At 48.7% G+C, this 19,854-nt stretch overlaps 1 protein-coding gene across 2 annotated transcripts; it reads left to right on the top strand.

Annotated features, from left to right (window-relative positions):
• The first annotated feature begins 1,418 nt into the window (after positions 1-1,418).
• Positions 1,419-10,993, top strand: fga (fibrinogen alpha chain). 2 transcript variants are annotated; one of them, XM_038792042.1, is made up of 6 exons: positions 1,419-1,461; positions 3,222-3,338; positions 3,421-3,604; positions 4,209-4,354; positions 8,110-9,244; positions 10,129-10,993. In XM_038792042.1, the coding sequence occupies exons 3-6, from the start codon at positions 3,598-3,600 to the stop codon at positions 10,833-10,835; spliced, it is 1,995 nt and encodes a 664-aa protein (XP_038647970.1). In that variant the 5' UTR covers positions 1,419-1,461; positions 3,222-3,338; positions 3,421-3,597; the 3' UTR covers positions 10,836-10,993. The 2 variants fall into 2 exon arrangements, with proteins under 2 accessions (XP_038647970.1, XP_038647969.1); XM_038792041.1 differs by lacking the exon at positions 1,419-1,461 and adding an exon at positions 1,475-1,626.
• Positions 10,994-19,854: the final 8,861 nt, after the last annotated feature.

The raw sequence follows: 19,854 nt of genomic DNA, 5'->3' as shown, positions 1-19,854 counted from the left end.
TGATGACCAACACGAGGGGACATAGCTTTAAATTGAGGGGTGAGAGATATAGGACAGATGTCAGAGGCAGTTTCTTTACTCAGAGAGTAGTAGGGGTGTGGAACGCCCTGCCTGCAACAGTAGTAGACTCGCCAACTTTAAGGGCATTTAAGTGGTCACTGGATAGACATATGGATGAAAATGGAATAGTGTAGGTCAGATAGGCTTCAGATGGTTTCACAGGTCGGCGCAACATCGAGGGCCGAAGGGCCCGTACTGCGCTGTAGTGTTCTATGTTCTATGTTCTATGTTCAGTGCAGAATGGTATCTGGAGGAGGGGGTCGCTCAGGTGATTGGAAGCCCCCGGGTGGCAGGCTGGCACCCTAACACTGCTGATGCGACCTGGGCTCCTTGGCTCAAGAAAGTGATGCTGAGCTGTCACTTTCTTGGATGTTTGTAGTCTCTGTGGTATAGATAAATCCACAGAGCTGTAAGGAAGGAGGTTGTAGCTTTTTCAGCCAGGGACAGTGTAGGAATAGCAATATAGTTCCAAATGAGGGAAGGGCAAATCTGGGCAGCACGGTAGAATAGTGGTTAGCCAGGGTCAGAGCGCCAGGGTCCCAGGTTCGATTCCCGGTTTGGGTCACTGTCTTTGCGGAGTCTGCACTCTCTCCCCGTGTCTGTGTGGTTTCCTCCGGGTTCTCCGGTTTCCTCCCGCAAGTCCCGAAAGATGTCCTTGTTAGGTGAATTAGACATTCTGAATTGTCCCTCTGTGTACCCAAACAGGCGCCGGAATGTGGCTACCAGGGGATTTTCACAGTAACTTCATTGCAGTGTTAATGTAAACCTACCTGTGACAATAAAGATTATGATTATTAGTAAAGCTTTTCATAGACAAGGAAGTACATTTGAAGCATAGTCACTATTGTAATATAGGGAAACATATGCTACCAACTTATGCTCAACAAGGTCCCAAAAACATTAATAAGATAAATGACCAGATACCCTATTAGAATGTTGTTAGCTAATTGTCAAATATTGGCCAGGGCAACTTCTCTGCCCTTCTTCAAATGGCATTATAGTTATAGGATTGTTTACATCTACTCGCGAGACCAGAAAGAACATCAATCTAAGGTATCGTCCGAATCATTGCACCAGGTCTCTGGGCTCTGAACATAGGACCATCTAACTCAAAAGAATGAATGCTACCACTGAACCAAAGTTGATAGCTAGCACAGAAATAAAGAACATAAGATTATCAAAGGTGCCCATTTTCATTTGTTTACGTCTCTCTTTTTGGAACCATCCGAATTAAAAACATCCCTGTGGAACCACTACATGAATTCCATGTTGTATTTGCACAAAGGTTTTGTAGACTTTAGAAGCTATTGACCTTTGATGTGTCAACAACGTATCAGTAAAATCCAAGAATTTCAGCAAGACCTGGATGGTAAATGATCAACAGGGTCGCCACAGTAATGGGTAAGTAGGTTTCCCACTAACACTGACTGATTCTTATTTTGTAGGTTTGAAATTTGATAGAAGGGAGTGAGAAGTGACATTACCTCAAAGCTTTGCTGCAGAGCTAGAAAGATGAGAGCTGGACAGGCCTTTGAGTTGTTTGTATGCTTCATGTTAGTTGACTGGGTAAGTTTTCCTTATGAATAAGTCGTACACAGAGGATACATTGTGAAGACCCGTGGGCACTGATTTATATCCTGAGAGTAGGCCAACTTAATAACTCCTGTATAATAAAGTTACAAAGGAGTTATGAACAGCTGCAAGAGTAGGATATAAATCAAATCCCATTAATCTTCAGAAATCCTCTTTTTCCTATAACATTAATAATGAATCTGTAAAGAATTAGGTAAATTTAATGAGGTAAAATGAGGTGCTGTGCATATTCCTTTGCAGATTGGTCCTTGTGAATCTAGTGATACTGTGACTGGGAATTTCTACATGACAGGGATTTGGAGCATTTGAGAATCAATCTTCGAAGGAAAAATAGTTCCTGTCATTTGAATGTAATAATTCTTCATGGAAAAAAATCAGTTGAAAGGTTATTATCATATCTAAAATAATTACCATAATCTCTAGTGAGGTGTGTCTAAAACAATTATTAGTCCATATGTAGTCAATATTTAAGTTATTACATTTGTCCCTCTCTGCAGTTTTGAAGAAGAGCCATATGGACTCGAACTTTCACACATACAAAGTAATTTTAGGTGCATATTAATCCAAAAGTGGTAGTGAAACATGGAAGTAAGGTTCCAAAGTATTATCAAATGCACTTATAGAGACAAAATCCAAAAGTCATAATAATCTGACTTTGCACTAAATTCAGTATGATTAAAAAATAGAAAATGCTCAAAAAACTGAGCAGCTCTGTCAGCTTCAGTGGAGCGAGAAACAGAGTTAATGTTTCGAGTCCCATATGGCTCTTCTCCGGAGCTACAGAGAGGGAGAAATGTGATGGATTTTATCCTGTTTAAGAGGGGGTGGAGCAGGTGAAGCAGGGACAGATGGGAGCTCAGGCGAGATTGGATAAAGATGTTTGGGGTACAAGACAAGGACTCAGTATAACGCCACTCTGGTACAAAGCCAAGATGGCAGACTGAACCTTGCCCAGAACATCAATGTTAAGAGATGGTGAGTACTCCCACCTGCTGTCTCCTGATGTTACAAATTAGACATCATGTTCTTTGGATGTTTGGGTGGTACGTCTTGGTCACTTAGCTCCATATAGTGGGCAATGGGCTGCCGAGCAGTATAACTTCAAGTTATCTCTCAGAGGGTCGCAATCTAAATTATGTAAGGGGATGGATGTTATATTCACATGTTTCCGATATTTTAAAATATTTGAAATCAGTGATACCACAACAGCCGGGTGATCTGCTCCATGAGATTACCACCTTCTTGGTGAAGATACATATGGTATCGACATTACCATATGTCGATAATATTGGCAACTCCTATTGTCACCTTTGAAAGTGAAGACACATATTTATTTTCTAAATAAATATTTATAAAAATGTTTGAAAGAATATTGTATATTTTATTACGCAATGTGTACTGAAACATTCCATAAATGCTGTATCATCAAGATTGTGGATTTAGTAAACCCTTTATAAAAGGCAGCATCCTATCTTCACACTAAAGTCAAGAGAAAACACCAGTTTGATGTTTGTGTGTTAGCATTGTCTATGTAAAACCAATGCCCTTTTGGTTTCTTGCACTTGAAGATTCAGTCCAAGTCCATTCTGGCACCTCATGGTCCGCGGCCTGTTGAAAGTGGGGACTGGTCCAGGTTGAAACAATGTTCAGAGAAGGAATGGTCGATTTGTGCAGAGGATGACTGGGTAGGTGGTACAGTTGTCATCTCATTCTTTTGTGCAAAATGAAATATATTAAGTAACTAAAACTTCTGTATTAATCTAATAGGGCCGTAAATGTCCATCTGGGTGCAGAGTGCAGGAACTAGTGGAGACTGAGAGTAGACAAAATAAGGACAGTATCAAGGAGATTCGGCGGAAGTTGGAGACTTATTTCACAGCGTTTGAGAATACTCATCTTATTGTGACTGAAGCGATCAACCGGATCAAACTAACTCTGAATGCGATGGAAAGTGAGTGGTTACTGTGTTCATCATTCTGAAAGAAGGTTTCAACTTTTATTTCAACAGATATTAAAATTGAATTACTAACTCAAGTTTTCAGAATATAGAATCCTGAAGGGGTACAAGGAGGCTGTTCGGCCCATGGAGTCTGCACCGATCCTTCGAATGATCACTCCACCCATTTACACTCCCCCGTCCAATCCCCATAACTCCATAACCTAATCTGCATATCCCTGGATGTTAAGGGGTAATTTAGCGTGGCCAATCCACCTAACACGCAGATCTTTGGACTGTGGGAGGAAACCGGAGCACCCGGAGGAAACCCACGCAGACACGGGGAGAATATACTAACTCCACACAGACAGTGACCCAAGGCTGGACTTGAACCTGGGTCCCTGGTGCTGTGAAGCAGTAGTGTTAGCCACTGTGCCACCTCAAAATCAGGATTTTTAGAAAACTTGAAATTCACTCCCTATTCAAGTTTGCTGAAAGAAATGCAATTCTTTCTCCAACATTTAGTTTCAATTTTTGGTGCCTTTACAAAATGTACATTAAGAAACTCTAAAAACTTTTTTTTTGTCCATATCTAATGGAATTCTTTCATGATTTTTAGGATTTGGGGCCACCTACTATCAGCTGGTGGATGACCTAAATACCAGACTTAACATCTTGCAGAACAAAACCAATGATCAAAGTTTCAAATTATCACTGCTGCAAAATAACATATTAGAACAATTCAAAGTTATTGCAAGGCTGGAGGTAAAGAAGCTCTATTTTTAAATTGCAATTTTTTTTCTGATGGTTGGAAAATGTGAAGGTTTGTGAGTCTTATTTAGAGAATTTTAAATTATTAATACTACATTTTTGTCATAAATGCAATATCTGGCAGAATTGTTTGGTTGTAGTTGTAGTTTTCTAATCTTCTTTACATGTGTTTGAATATCCTCCCCATATTCTAACTTTTCTGAATATCAAAATGTCCTCGCAGCATTACGGCACGGTAACACAGTGATTAACACTGTTGCTTCACAGCTCCAGGGTCCCAGGTTCGATTCCCGGCTTGGGTCACTGTCTGTGCGGAGTCTGCACGTTCTCCCCATGTCTGCGTGGGTTTCCTCCGGGTGCTCCGGTTTCCTCCCACAAGTCCCGAAAGACATGCTTATTATGTAATTTGGGCATTCTGAATTCTCTCTCTGTGTGCCCGAACAAGCGCCGGAATGTGGCGACTAGGGGCTTTTCACAGTAACTTAATTACAGTGTTAATGTAAGCCTACTTGTGACAATAAGTATTGGGCGGAATTCTCCGCTCCCGGGAAAAATCGGGAGGGCCGTCGTGAACCCGGCTGAGATCCGCGACGGCCTCGGAGGCCGCTCCTCGCCCCCTATTCTCCCCTCCCGGCGGGGCGAGGAGCGGCGCTCCATAACTCTCGGCTGAGGGGGCATCGCACCAAGAATGACGCGGCCGGCATGCCTAATGACGCCAGCCGCGCATGCGCAGGTTGGCCAGCTCCAACCCGCGCATGCGCGGCTGACGTCACGACGCTGACGGCACAAACCCGCACATGCGCGGTGGCCGTCTTTCCCCTCAGCCGCCCCGCAAGACGTGGCGGCTTGATCTTGCGGGGTGGCGGAGGGGAAATAGTGCGTCCGATTTGGACGCCGGCCCGACGATCGGTGGGCACCGATCGCGGGCTTGTCCCCTCCCGAGCACAGTCATGGTGCTCTTTCCTTGCTAGGCCACCTACAAGCCCCAAACGGGGTTCTCACTCCCGTTTCACAACGGCAGCAACCAGGTGTGTTTGTCACCGTCGTGAAACCGGCGATTTCACGATTTCACGCGGCGATTCTTCCGAGCCGGGGGGGGGGGGAGAACTGCGGGGGGCTCCAGGGGGGCGTGAAATCTGCCGGGAGGCCCTCCGGCAATTCTCCCACCCGGTGTGGGGAGCGAAGAATCGTGCCCATTATTATTAGAGATTATTATTTGAAATATATTCGGAGAGAAAGGACTTCTCTAAAGTTGGCAGCTACACTTGTTAATTTGCTCTCAGGATGATGGTAACACTGGCAGGACATTCACTGGCTGCAGCGGTGATGGGAAGTGTCCCTGAATCATGGCCGCTATTACCACTATCAGAAATGGAATCATAATTGATGTTCATTTCCCAACAGCTTGTGTTAAGATTCCAAAACATTTTTGAGATTTGGGCCAGAATTCTCCGGCCGTTGGGTTTCGAGGGGCAGGATTCTCTGACCCTGTTCCGGGTCGGAGAATCGCCGGGGGATGGAGAGCGGGGGGGCGTGATTCTTTGCACGGGATGGGCCAGGTGGCTGCCGAGAGAGGCCGAGTCCCGCTGGCGCCGTTCACATGTGGTCCTACCCGGTGGCTCTCGGCGTCCATGCTGCGGGGGGTAGCCTGGTGGGGAGGAGGGGGGTCCAACACCGGGGTGCAGCCTCCACCGTGGCCTGGCCTGCGATCAGGGCCTACCAATCGGCGGGGCCGGCTTATCCTGGTGGGGCCTCTTTTACTCCACGCCGGGCCCCTGTAGCTCTACGCCATGATGCTTCGGGGCCGGCACGGAGAAGGGAACTCGCACGCATGCGCGGGTTCACACCGGTTGTACCGCGCATGTGCAAATTTGCGCCGGTTGCAGCACGCATGCGCGAATTTGCGCCGGCCACAGCGCGCATGCACAGACCCGTGGCGCCCAGTTGACGGCGGTCTCGGCAGCTGGAGCTGCATGAGTTGCTCCAGTGCTGTGCTGGCCCCCTGTAGGGCACAGGATCGCTGCTCCTGGGGGCCTGTTGACGTCATCATAAAATGCGATGGCATTTACGACGGCATCAACACTTAGCCTCAGGATCAGAGAATCCAGCATCTGTTCCTGCCCTCAACAAACCCCTGCCCATGGATTTCCCGGCAGCGTGCGTTGGCTTCAATGGGAAATCCGCATTGACAAACAGTGGGACTAGAGAATCCCCTCCCCAATGAATGGTACACTGCCGAGAAACAGATAGCTGGGGGAACAGGAGACTTCCACTCTTTGTTTTTCTGTTTTCAATGAGTTTTTTAAAAAGTCAACAGTTTTTCGCTTGAATTACTATGCTGGTCATTCTCTTTTACTTATATTCACAGTCACCCTCTCAACCTTGCTATCTCCCCTCTACTCCATTGGTCTTAATCACATGCAATGCCAGCTCCAACCACTTCCTCAGATTCCTCGCCATTGACATCCCTCCTAACAATTTCCAATTACATTTCTTCATGTGTTAGCTCCTGGGGGGGGGGGGGGGGGGGGGGGGGGGGGGGGGGGGGGGGGGGGGGATGCGGGGAGAAATCAATCCGACCTCCTGCATCTTCTTTAAAAAAAAGCCCACCCCTTCCTCTTCACTTTATCGTCAACCCATCCCTTCACTCCCCTTTCCCTCCCAAATCCTTGAATATGCTGTCACCTCTCAAATCCTTGTCCATCATGTGTGCAACTCCTGGAGTGGATTTCCACAATATAACTTTATATTGCCACATAAGTGTCAATAAAGACACAAGAGGTTAAAGTCAAAAATAGTGCTGAGTGCTTCATTAGGAGATAAATTATGTTTGAGTGTGTGTGTTCTGCTTGTTGAGAAGCTCTGGGTTCAAGTCTCAATTCAGGATTTGATTGCTAAGGAAGGTGAGCTCATAACACAGCCCAACAGGTTGAGCATCAACTTATAAATTCTTCCAACGCACACCAATGAAAGGCGGTAAGAGCAGGTGTAATTTCCTGTCAACCATGTGATGGAAAGAAAATTGGAGCCTCTACCATCACTATCCGTGTCTCTATACTGCAACATGTATGTAAAAGTATATATTGCCACACTAGCCTGGAGACCATGATAGGATGGTGGCTGTTTGGATCATTTGGGATTGCTGTAGGGGATCAGTTTGGTGCCAACACCATGAGGATAGGTTTGTGTTCTAACTGGTGTACATTCAGGACCTGCTTCCTGTCCTATCAAAGGAGGTCGAGGTTGTGGTGCTTTGCCTCAGACCTACTTTCAGGCAGAGAAATCAAGAAGGTGCAACAAACCCAAATATATGGGTTGGATTTTTTACCTTTCATGGTCTTGGGCAGAGAATGGATGGGTGAGGGTGCCCAGCATTGCCAGTGAGGGCCTGACCTCGTTTTCAAATTTGGATTTCATTCAATTAAACTCGTGATGTTGAGGAATAGAAACACCAGCTGGCCAGGCACAGATTGCTGGACTACAGACCTTCAAAGAGCTCAGAGATCAAGAGAAGAGTGTGGAGCAAGGAGAGTTTTAATAACCATCCTGAAAGCTACCAAGGGTCCTATAAAATGCATCTGATATGGCATTTACTTCTGGTCAGACCGGAAACCATGGGGCTGTGGTGGGGTTGGGCGTGAGTGGGGCGGTGGGGCAAGGTTGGTGGTGTGCAGAGCATGAAATAGAATATCACCAAATTTCTCCGATAATGACTGTTGTTGTTTGATTATAATATTATTTCTTATCAGGTTGACACCGACATCATAATACAATCTTGCAAAGGATCTTGTAACAAGACAATCGTTTATAACATCAACAAAGAAAGTAATGCCCAAATGGAGAAATCCTTCCAATCACTGACAGACATTAGACTGGATAGTATTGTTTATAAGAAGCCAATAAATATACTCAAAATGAGTTTGGTGAAGAATTCTGATGAAGTAACTGACACTAAATCTGTATCTGATATTGATCATGAGTATCCCAAGTTCTGGGAAGAAGTACACACTCAGTTGATTACCCGAGAAAATGATGCCCTGCATGTGAATTCACACCTAGTTCCTGACTATTATGAAGGATCATTCTTAACTCCTACTCCTATGACTTCAAATACTGTATCCACTGACAAAGGTGTAGACACCCAGATAGTTAGCATGAAGCTTGGTGCTGTGTCCTTCACTCCTGATGGAATCGACAGCACAGGGAGGGATGACGTGGCTTTCATCCCTGGAGTCAACAGTGTAAGGAAAGCAGAAACATCCTTAATGCGTGCTCGTGTGGATAGTCGAACTGAAGAGCCACATTTCACAACAGATTCAGTCAAAGCAACTTCCGCATATAGTTCTCATAGCACAAAAATATACCACTCCACAACTGGTTCCAAAACTGTCAGAAAACAACTTTTTGCCAAAGATAGTGACAAGCAGGTTTCCAATCAAAATATTTTTCCCGATGCATTATTCCACAATTCAGAACAAATAGACTTTAAGGAAATATCATTGCTGCAAGCAAGTAAAGGCTCTTCTGTCAATTCAACTCATACAGAGGCCGACAGTTTTGGTGATTTCACCAATGATTCACATTTCGGACATTTTGGTGATTCTGTTACAATCGACAACAGGAAGTATGACTTCCCTTCAACCAAAGAGGTGACAATTTCCAAGAGCAAAACATCTCACACAGAATCGTTTCATGTTAGCAGTGGTCGCCAGTTCACTAACGCAGAGGGTTCTGAGGGGATTCCAGAAATCTCTCATACCACACAACCTACTTTGGATCCAAACTTGTTCTTCAATGAGAGCATTGCAGAGGAGCTTCTGGATGTACAAGCTCGCAGCTTTAACACAGATAAAGTACAAAAGATTAAAGACTACATTGGGAAAGGTATGTTTAAGCATACTTTAAATCAAACAAATGTTTTTTTTCAGAATAAGTAGACTCAATATAGAAAATAGGAGCAGGAAGAGGTCATTTGGTCCTTCAAACCTGCTCCATCATTTGTTATGATCGTGGCTGATCTTCAACTCAATAGCCTGATCCCATCATCCACCCCCCCCCCCCACCCCCATATCTTTTAATCCTTTTCGTCCCAAGTGCTATATCTAACCACTATGCAGGTCAAATCAATTGGTTGGGATTATACAATGTTCCATGACTAGGTCTTTCTGCTAGATAGCAGTAACTTGTTTGGCAGGCATAGCTTGTAATCTAAAAACGTATTCGGTAGCACAGTGGTTAGCACTGTTGCTTCACAGCGCCAGGAACCCAGGTTCGATTCCCGGCTTGGGTCACTGTCTGTGCAAAGTCGACATAATCTCCCCATGTCTGCGTGGGTTTCCACCGGGTGCTCCGGTTTCCTCCCATAAGTCCCGAAGGACGTGCTTGTCAGGTGAATTGGACATTCTGAATTCTCCCTCAGTGTACCCAAACAGGTGCCAGAATGTGGCGACTAGGGGCATTTCACAGTAACGTCATTGCAGTGTTAATGTAAGCCTACTTGTGACACTAATAAAGATTATTATTATTATTGTTATTAATATAGACACCTTTGGTAGCCCAGTAAGATGGAAGATATATATCTTCATAAATGCTGAGTTGTGAATTTGATTTATTTTTACTTTCCAAGAGGCCTCCTGGGGAAAGCATTTTGTGACATTTACAGTCAGCCCACTCTGTACTAGTTCTAACTTGTGGGCAACTTAAATAGTTGTTCAACTACTCTCTACAGCATTTCTAATTTAACATAATTTCTAAAATACTTCTTTCAGATTGTGATGACATCATACAAAAACATGCGCTTGGTGACGAAGATGGTTTATTCAAGATAAAACCCGCTGGCTCTGCTAATGTTGTGACGGTTTACTGTGATCAGAGAACTAGGCTGGGTGGTTGGGTTTTAGTTCAGCAGCGAATGGGTGGATCGGTTCAGTTTAACCGATCCTGGGATGAGTACAAGAGGGGGTTTGGTAGCATTGACGATCAAGGCCGAGGAGATGTCTGGTTGGGAAATGACATCCTCCATTTACTCACACAGAAGGAAAGCGTCCTTCGTGTCGAGCTAGAGGACTGGTCAGGGAATGAGGTGTTTGCTGAATATGCAGTAACTGTGGGCTCCGAATCAGAAAGCTATGTGCTAAATATTGCCAATTATGTTGGGAATGCTGGGGATGCATTAATAACAGGGCTATCATTGGATAGGGAACATACTTCCCATGTAAACATGAAATTTAGCACTTACGACAGAGATAATGATAAATGGGAGGAGAACTGTGCACAGTTTTATGGAGGGGGTTGGTGGTACAATAGTTGTCTGTCAGCTAATTTAAATGGAATTTACTACCATGGTGGATTGTATGATCCTCGTAACAACATGCCATATGAAGTAGAAAATGGAGTGATATGGGTCCCTTTCAAAGGTATTGACTATTCCCTTAAAGTGGTAAAAGTGAAAATCCGACCAATTGCTTCAGTTTAGACAAAGAATTTCTGTTAATAGTTGTTTAAAAGTTATTACAATTTTATGTTTTGTTTAAGTTGCAGAAAAAAACTACCTCTTTGCATAGGTTTCATCTGTAATGTTTGAACACTTGATTAAACTGTGGGAAGACCTGCACCAACACTGAATATTTAATCTAACAGTTAACCATGAATGATGTCTTGTTCATTCAGTCGTTTTTCACAGAAAAATACAAATGTTTCGCTGCAGAAGGTGGCCAATTGGCCCATCATGTCCACACTCGCTCTCCGATTGAACAACTCACCTAGGTTTGGGCAGCACGGTAGCAAAAGTGGCGAGCACTGTGGTTTCACAGCGCCAGGGTCCCAGGTTCGATTGTCTGTGCGGGTCATTGTCTGTGCGGAGTCTGCACGTTCTCCCCATGTCTATGTGGGTTTCCTCCGGATGCTCTGGCTTCCTCCCACAGTCCAAATACATGCAGGTTAGGTGGATTGGCCATGCCCTTATTTGGGGCAGCACGGTAGCATGGTGGTTAGCATAAATGCTTCACAGCTCCAGGGTCCCAGGTTCGGTTCCCGGCTGGGTCACTGTCTGTGTGGAGTCAGCACGTCCTCCTCATGTGTGCATGGGTTTCCTCCGGGCGCTCCGGTTTCCTCCCACAGTCCAAAGATGTGCGGGTTAGGTGGATTGGCCATGCTAAATTGCCCGTAGTGTCCTTAAAAGTAAGGTTGGGGGGGGTGTTGTTGGGTTACGGGTATAGGGTGGATACGTGGGTTTGAGTAGGGTGATCATTGCTCGGCACAACATCGAGGGCCGAAGGGCCTGTTCTGTGCTGTACTGTTCTATCTATCTATCTAAATTGCCCTTAGTGACCAAAAAGGTCAGGAGGAGTTATTGCGTTACGGGGATAGGGTGGAACTGAGGGCTTAACTGGGTCAGTGCAGACTCGATGGGCCAAATGGCCTCCTTCTGTACTGCATGTTCTAGGTCTTTGTCATGGTCTTTCTCCCTGTAACCCTGAGTATTCGTCCTTTTTAGATACCAGTCTAATTCCCTCTCACCTGATGAAGGAGCTGCGCTCCGAAAGCTAGTGATTCCAAAGAAACCTGTTGGACTTGAACCTGGTGCTGTAAGACTGCTTACTGTGCTCACCCCAGTCCAATGCCTGCATCTCCACAGCATAATTCCCTTTTGAAAGCTTCAGTTGAACCTGCCTCCACCACATTTTCAGGCAGTGCATTCCAGACCCGAACAACTCGCTGTATGAAAATGATTTCCTTACATCGAGGGGCTGGTTTAGCACAGGGTAAATTGCTGGCTTTGAAAGCAGACCAAGGCAGGCCAGCAGCATGATTCAATTCCCGTACCAGCCTCCCCGAACAGGCGCCGGAATGTGGCGACTAGGGGCTTTTCACAGTAACTTCATTTGAAGCCTACTTGTGACAACAAGCGATTTTCATTTCCTTCACTATTGATGCTTGTACTAATTACTTTAAATCTTTGCCCTCTCATTCTCAATCCTTTCACAGGTGGGATCAGTTTCTCCCTGTCTACTGTGTCCAGGTTTTTTCGGATTTTGAATAACTTTAGCCAATCTCCTCACAGCTTTCTTTTCTCTAAAGAAAACAGTCTCTTAGGCATAAACTGAGGAGCACCAGAGCTAACGTCACAGCGGGTAATCATCACTCTCCTGCCTTGTATAGTGATTCGCTGACAGTGCCAACACAGGCCCATCGCCCTGGAGTGATGTTACCCAGACCATGGGAGGAGGAACGCGATAGTCGGGAAGTGGGGCGGGGGGGGGGGGGGGGCAGGGAGGAGGGAAATGGGTGGGAAGGAGGGGAAAGGAAATTTTGAGATTTGAGAATAAAATCCTATCATTCAGTGGTCAATAGGGGGAGTGGGTGATTGGGAGATTGAGGGGAAGGGGAAGGAAGGATTGGGGGAAGGAGTGATTGGGGGTGAGAAAGGCCCGCCCTATGTGAAGTGGGTGAGGATGAGGGCCTTCTTGACCCTCCGGTTATAGAACATAGAACATAGAACAGTACAGCACAGAACAGGCCCTTCGGGCCTCGATGTTGTGCCGAGCCATGATCACCCTACTCAAACCCCCGTATCCACCCTATACCCGTAACCCAGCAAACCCCCCCCCCCCAACCTTACTTTTTAAGACACTATGGGCAATTTAGCCTACATAACTACGGGTTATGCCGGACTCTCCCCGCCGCCTGTCTCCCTTCCTCCAACTGCTCCCTCGGATCCTTCCCAAGCTCGTCCTCCAGGCCCTTCTGGTATGGTCCCCTCCTCAGATGAGGCTGTATGACTCTCCTCCTCCTCCAGCATGTCGCCCCACTACTGTGCCAGGCTGTGGAGAGCAAAACAGACCGCCACAAAGTGGGAGACCCTCTGGGAGTGTACTGCAGTGCTCCACCAGAGTGGTTGAGACATCTGAACCACATTTCTAGCAGTCTGATGCACTGCTCAATGACAGTCTGGGTGGCAGCATGGGCCTCATTGTACCGGGTCTCCGCATTGGTCTCCAGCCTCCACAGTGGCGTCATCAACCAGGGCATCAGCAGGTACCCATTATCCCAAAAGCCAACCCATCATCCAGCGTGCCATCTGTTACCACCTGGACCTAGTGTATCAAACTGATGGCGGAGAACCTTGCTGGAGGAGCAGGTGGAGGATATCGGAGTCTCTTTGGCTCCAGAAAGTCATCATAGAGCTGATGTGCCAGTTCAGTCAGCATATATCTTCCTGGTGAACATCGCCTGTGGCAGTAACCTTGCGGCAGACCACTGTCAAGAGGCAGCTGAACTATGGAGTTGGCTGCAAGACCTCAGAGGTCTGTGTCTCAATTTCGGAGCCGGAAGATACAACGTTGGGCATGTCGGCGTTGAGAGAGAATAGAAGAGTCACAGCAGGCTGGTTCGGAGGACCCAGAACAGGTTTCTTCCGAGGTACTTCATGAGGGAGCAACATCCACGAGCGCTCCATCTTGCGTTTGATGTTCTCATCCTGGTGGATGCCCACTCAAAGTGGTTAGAGGTCCACAAAATGGTGTTAATCACTTCCCGTGCAATCCAGGTGCCATCTCATGAGTTGCCCCCGGATCCAAAGTTGGTAAGAGCCTGGTCCCGTTTGACGGATGACAATCCCAGAAAGTCAGCGAGCACTGTCATTACGAACGACCACTGCGTCGTCAGGTATCAAGCATCGAAGAGGTCAACGTTAAACTGGGCAAAGCCCTTGCAAATCTTGGTTACGACACCTTTGCACTGATGCCCGTTATAATCAAATTCAGTCATGTACGAAGCCTACGACCCATTAACATCTCAGTGGGGGCTACCCCAGTTTCCGCATGTGGCGTGGTCCTGTACAAGAATAAAAACCTTGCTAGTCTTGTGTCCATCGAGCCAGATGTCTGCTTCTTGAGTCCCTGTTTAACCGTCTGCATGGCACTCTCTGCCAAACCATTCCATGGCGGATGGTATGGGGCAGTGAGGACATGGCGATCCTGTTGCTTTTCCCAAAAGCGACAAATTCTTTGCTCGTGGAAGAGGCCCTGTTATCGGTCACAAGTACCTCCGGGATTTGGTGCTTGGAAAAAGAAATGCGCAATCGCTGGATGGTCGCGCGGGAAGTGATTAACACCATTTTGTGGACCTATAACCACTTTGACTGGGCATCTACCAGGATGAGAACATCAAACACAAGAAGGGACTGGCAAAATCGGCATGTATGCGAGTCTAACGGCGTCTGGCTGCTCCCAAGGGTGTAGGAGTGCTGCCGCGGGAGTTTCTGGTGCTCTTGTCAGATGGAGCACTGTTGGGCCAGCGTCTCCATCTCTGTGCCCAAACCCAGCCACCAGATGCAGCTTCTCATCAGCATCTTCATTTTGGACACTCTGGGATGTCCACCGTGAAGGTCCTTCAACACAATTGTCTGACCCTTTGTTGGGACAACAACCCTCGAGACCTACAGGAATATACCATCTTCCACGGTCAGCTCCAACAATTTGGAGGAGAAAGCTTTCAACTCTGTTAGTAGCTGTCGCTGCTGCCCAACATGTAACACCAGATCGTGCACCTTGGCATGTACAAGGTCAGTTTGTGTCAGCCATGAACACACGAGGCAGTGATGGGCAAGGAGTCCACAAAATTCAGGACAGTGCTTACTTGGTCCGCCAAATGGGGAATTTGCAGGTTCGATCCGCAGGGGAAGACGGCTCAACACATCCGCATGAGCAATCTGGGTCCGTGGGCAGTGCTGGAAAGAGTAACCATAAGCAGCCAACAACAAAGCCCAGCGTGGGATGTTCACAGACGCTATTGGTGGTATCGCCTTGTCTTCACGGAAGAGACCTAGCAATGGCTTGTGATTGGTGACGATAACAAAATGGCAGCCATAGACATAATGATGAAACCGCTTTGTGCGGAACACGACCGCCAGACCTTCTTTTTCAATCTGGGCTTATTTTCTCTCGGCTGCAGCCAGCGTCTGGAGGGCCGTAGGCGTCGCTCATCAAGTGGAACAGAACTGCCGCAGTGCTAGACGGTAAAGCATCGCACGTGACGTGCAACATTTGTGAAGAGTCAAAATGTGTCAACACTTCTGAAGATGGGCACCCGCTGCTTCACCGCCTTGGGGTGGCACGGTAGTACAGTGGTTAGCACTGTTGTTTCACAGCGCTAGGATCCGGGTTCGATTCCCAGTCACTGTCTGCGCGGAATCTGCATGTTCTCCCCGTATCTGTGTGGGTTTCCTCTGGGTGCTCCGGTTTCCTCCCACAAATCCCGAAAGACGTGATGTTAGGTGATTTGGACATTCTGAATTCTCCCCCAGGGTACCCGAACAGATGCTGTAATGTGGCGACTCGGGGCTTTTCACATTAACTTCACTGCAGTGTTCATGTAAGCCTACTTGTGACACTAATAGAGATTATAAAGATTATTATTATCATGAAAGCTGCATCCTCAGTCTGGCCCCCAAGCCCAAGGCTGGCTCTTCTTCAGGAACAAATGAAAGGGGGGGTACTAGGGACTTCCGGCAGCGGCCATGTCTGAATAGGTCGCGCACACAGCAGCTCCCGCCGGGATCGGAGTGTTGGGCCTTTAAACGGAGTGGCAACAGCACTTTGGCGGTGATTCCCGGCGTGGCAAAGGATGCTGGAGAGGTTCCCCCCCCCCCCCCCCCCCCCCCCCACTGCTGCATGGAGGGAACCAGGAGCGGGGCCATTAAAAGAGAGATTGTGGGGAAGCGAGCAGAGCGGGTCCGGGAGGTCAAAATGGCAGCTGGCGGGGACCAAGCAGTGTGGGCCCAGTGATCGAGAGAGCAGCAAGAGTTTTTGAAAAGCTGCTTCGCAGAGCTGAAGACGGAGATGCTGGCCCCAATGAAGCCTCCATGGAAAAGATGGTGGAGACTCAGAAGGTACAGGAGAAGGCGATCAAAGAGGTGGAGAAGACGGTATCTGATAATGAGGATGAGATCCTGGGCCTGGCGGTCAGAGTGGAGGTGCACGAGGCCCTACACAAGAGATAGCAGGAGAGACTGGATGACCTCGAGTATAGGTCTCGGAGTCACAACCTGCGGATTCTGGGCCTCCCTGAAGGTGCGGAGGGTGCGGACATGAGCACGTATGTGACTACAATGCTGGGGACGCTGATGGACGCGGGGGCCTTCCCGCGGCCCTTGAAACTGGACAGGGTGCATAGGGTCCTCGCGAGGAAGCCGAGGGCGAATGAACCATCGAAGGCAATGGCGATAAGGTTCCATCGCTTCACAGACAGGGAGTGTATCCCGCGTTGGGGAAAGAAGGAGCGGAGCAGTAAGTGGGAGTATGGCGAGATTCGCATATACCAGGACTTGGGAGCTGAACTGGTTAGGAGGCGTGCGGGATTCAACCGGGCTAAGGCGGTCCTACACAGCAAAGGGGTGAAGTTCGGGCTCCTGCATCCGGCGAGGCTTTGGGTAACGTACCAGGACATGCACCATTACTTTGATATGCCGGACGAGACATGGACATTCATTAAGCAAGAAAAGCTGGACTTGAACTAAGGGGCAGCTGCACGTGGGTGAAATGCTCTGGCGGGGATGTGTAACCGGTTGTTGGCCTGATGTAAGATTGGTAGGAGAATGTAAGTTGTTTGCTTTTCTATTTCTGGGGATTTTTCTTTTTCTGTGTTTCGCTCAGGGGGCGGGGTAACGCCCGGGTTGTGTTTTTCATCGCACGGGAAGAATCTGGTTTGCTCTTGCCCTCTTACCCTATGGGGGAGGGGGAGTTGGGGGCCCGATGGAGTTTGGAGATAGAGGCGGGAGCGGCCGGGGTCAGCACGGGTCAGCTGACTTACGGATGCGCAATGGGGGGGAATTCAGTGTTAGGCGGGTGCTTGGCACGTGGGGGATTGGGATTGGGGGGCTGGGGGGTGGGGGATGGGACGCTGCTTTGCTGACTGACGGGGAGCCAACTGTTGGGGACGGATGGAGAGTCGGGTTTGGGGGCCTCCGATGGGAGGGCTGGAGCGAGCGGGGGGGCACGGGCACGGCGCTGGCCAATAAAGGGAGGTGGCTGGTCGGCGGGTGGGGGTGGGGGGGGGGGGGTGTCAACCCTCCCTGTCCAGGCTGATCATGTGGAATGTGAGGGGCCTGAACGGGCTGGTCAAGAGGCTCCGTGTGTTCTCGCATTTAAAGGGATTAAGGCGGACGTGGCCATGCTACAGGAGACGCACTTAAAACTCGCTGACCAAACAAGGTTAAGGAGGGGATGGGTGGGACAGGTGTTCCACTCGGGGCTAGACTCGAAGACCAGGGGGGTGGCATTCCTGGTTAGTAAGCAGGTGGCATTTGAGGCAGGGCGTATTGTGGCGGACAAAGGGGGGCAGGTACATAATGGTGAGTGGGAAGCTGCAGGGGGCCCGGGTTGTGCTGGTGAACGTCTATGCCCCGAACTGAGATTTCGTGGAATTCATGAGGCGCATGCTGGGTAAAATCCCAGACTTGGAGTCAAATAATTTGATTATGGGGGGGGGGGGACTTTAACACAGTCCTGGATCCGGCATTGGACCGGTCTAAGTCCAGGTCGGGAAAGAGACCGGCGGCGGCCAGGGCCCTGTGGGAGTTCATGGATCAGATGGGGGACGTGGACCTACAGAGATTCGCGCGGCCTAGGACGAAAGAGTTCTCCTTTTTCGCCCACGTCCATAAGGTCTACTCGCGGATTGACTTTTTTGTGTTGAGCAGGGCGTGAATCCCGAAGGTGGAGGGGGTTGAGTATTCAGCCATTGCGATCTCAGACCATGCCCCGCACTGGCTGGACCTGCGACTGGGGGCGGAGTGAGGGCAGCACCCTCTCTGGAGACTGGATGTGGGATTGCTAGCGGATGAGGAGGTGTGTGGGCGGATAAGGAGGAGCATCCAAAACTATGTGACAATAAATGATACAGGGGAGGTAACAGCAACAACGGTTTGGGAGGCGATGAAGGCGGTAATCAGAGGGGAGTTAATTTCTATTAGGTCCCACAGAGAGAAGAGGGAAACGGCGGAGAGGGAGAAGCTGGTGGGAGCGTTACTTAAAGCAGACAGGAAGTACGCGGAGACCCCCGAGGAAGTGCTGCTAAAGGAGCGTCGGAGATTACAGGCGAAGTTCGATTTGCTGACCACTGGGAAGGCGGAGGCACAGCTGAGGAAGGTGAAAGGGTCAGTCTATGAGTATGGGGAGAAAGCAAGCAGGATGCTGGCGCACCAACTTCGCAGGAGAGAGGCGGCCAGAGAGACCCGGGGAGTGAGGGATAAGGAAGGCAACATGGTCTTGGGCCCAGAGAAGATCAATCAAGTCTTCAAGGAGTTTTATGGGAAGCTGTACGAGTCAGAACCCCCGAGGGGAGGGGAAGGGATGAAGCAATTTATGGATCAATTGAGATTCCCAAGGGTGGACGAAGATCTGGTGGAGGGACTGGGGGCCCCGATTGAGTTGGAGGAGATAGTTAAAGGACTGGCTAGTATGCAGTCGGGCAAGGCCCCGGGTCCAGACGGCTTTCCTGTAGAATTCTATAAGAAATTCTCGGAGCTGCTGAGCCCACTCCTGCTAAGAACCTTTAACGAGGCTAAGGAGAGAGGATGTGGAGAAAGTCAGTCTTTGACAGGGTGGAATGGGAGTACCTGTGGGAAGTGTTGGATTTGGTGAGGGAGTCATAGGGTGGGTCAAGCTACTGTATCAGGCCCCCGTAGGAAGTGTATCCACGAACTGGCTGAGGTCGGAGTATTTTAGGCTGCATCGAGGGACGAGGCAGGGGTGCCCCCTGTCCCCGCTACTATTTGCCCTGGCAATCGAGCCGTTGGCCATAGCGTTTAGGACTTCAAGGAACTGGAAGGGGCTGGTCCGGGCGGCGGTTGGAACACTGGGTTTCTCTCTATGCAGACGACCTGCTCCTGTATATTTCGGACCCGCTAGAGGGGATGGGGGAGGTCATGTGGATCCTGGGGGACTTTGGGAGCTTCTCGGGGTACAAGTTGAACATGGGGAAAAGTGAGCTGTTTGTAATCCATGCTCGGGGTCAGGAGAGACTGGGCGAACTCCCGGTCAAGGTGGTGGAGAGGAGCTTTCGTTATTTTGGTATACAGGTGGCTAGGAATTGGGATGCCCACCACAGGCTCAATCTATCTCGGCTTGCAGAGCAGATGGAGGGAGACTTTAAAAGGTGGGACATGCTCCCGCTTTCCCTGGCGGGAACGGTGCAGACTGTGAAGATGACGGTTCTCCCCAGATTCCTGTTCGTTTTTCAGTGCCTTCCCATCTTCATCCCCAAATCTTTCTTCAAGTGAGTGAACAGGATTATCACGGGGTTTGTGTGGGTAAACAAGACCCCGCGAGTTAAAAGGCTGTTTTTGGAGCGCAGTCGGAGGGGGTGGGGGTTGGCACTGCCGAACCTCTGTAGCTACTACTGGGCGGCTAATGTGGCCATGATTAGGAAATGGGTAATGGAGGGGGGGGTGGCGTGGGGGCGGCTAGAGGTGGCGTCATGCAAAGGCACCAGTC

Source organism: Scyliorhinus canicula, chromosome 3 (assembly GCF_902713615.1).
Source record: "Scyliorhinus canicula chromosome 3, sScyCan1.1, whole genome shotgun sequence".
Taxonomy (NCBI): domain Eukaryota; kingdom Metazoa; phylum Chordata; class Chondrichthyes; order Carcharhiniformes; family Scyliorhinidae; genus Scyliorhinus; species Scyliorhinus canicula.
Note: the sequence above shows the minus strand (reverse complement) of the source record. Positions and strands in the feature narration are given on the sequence as shown.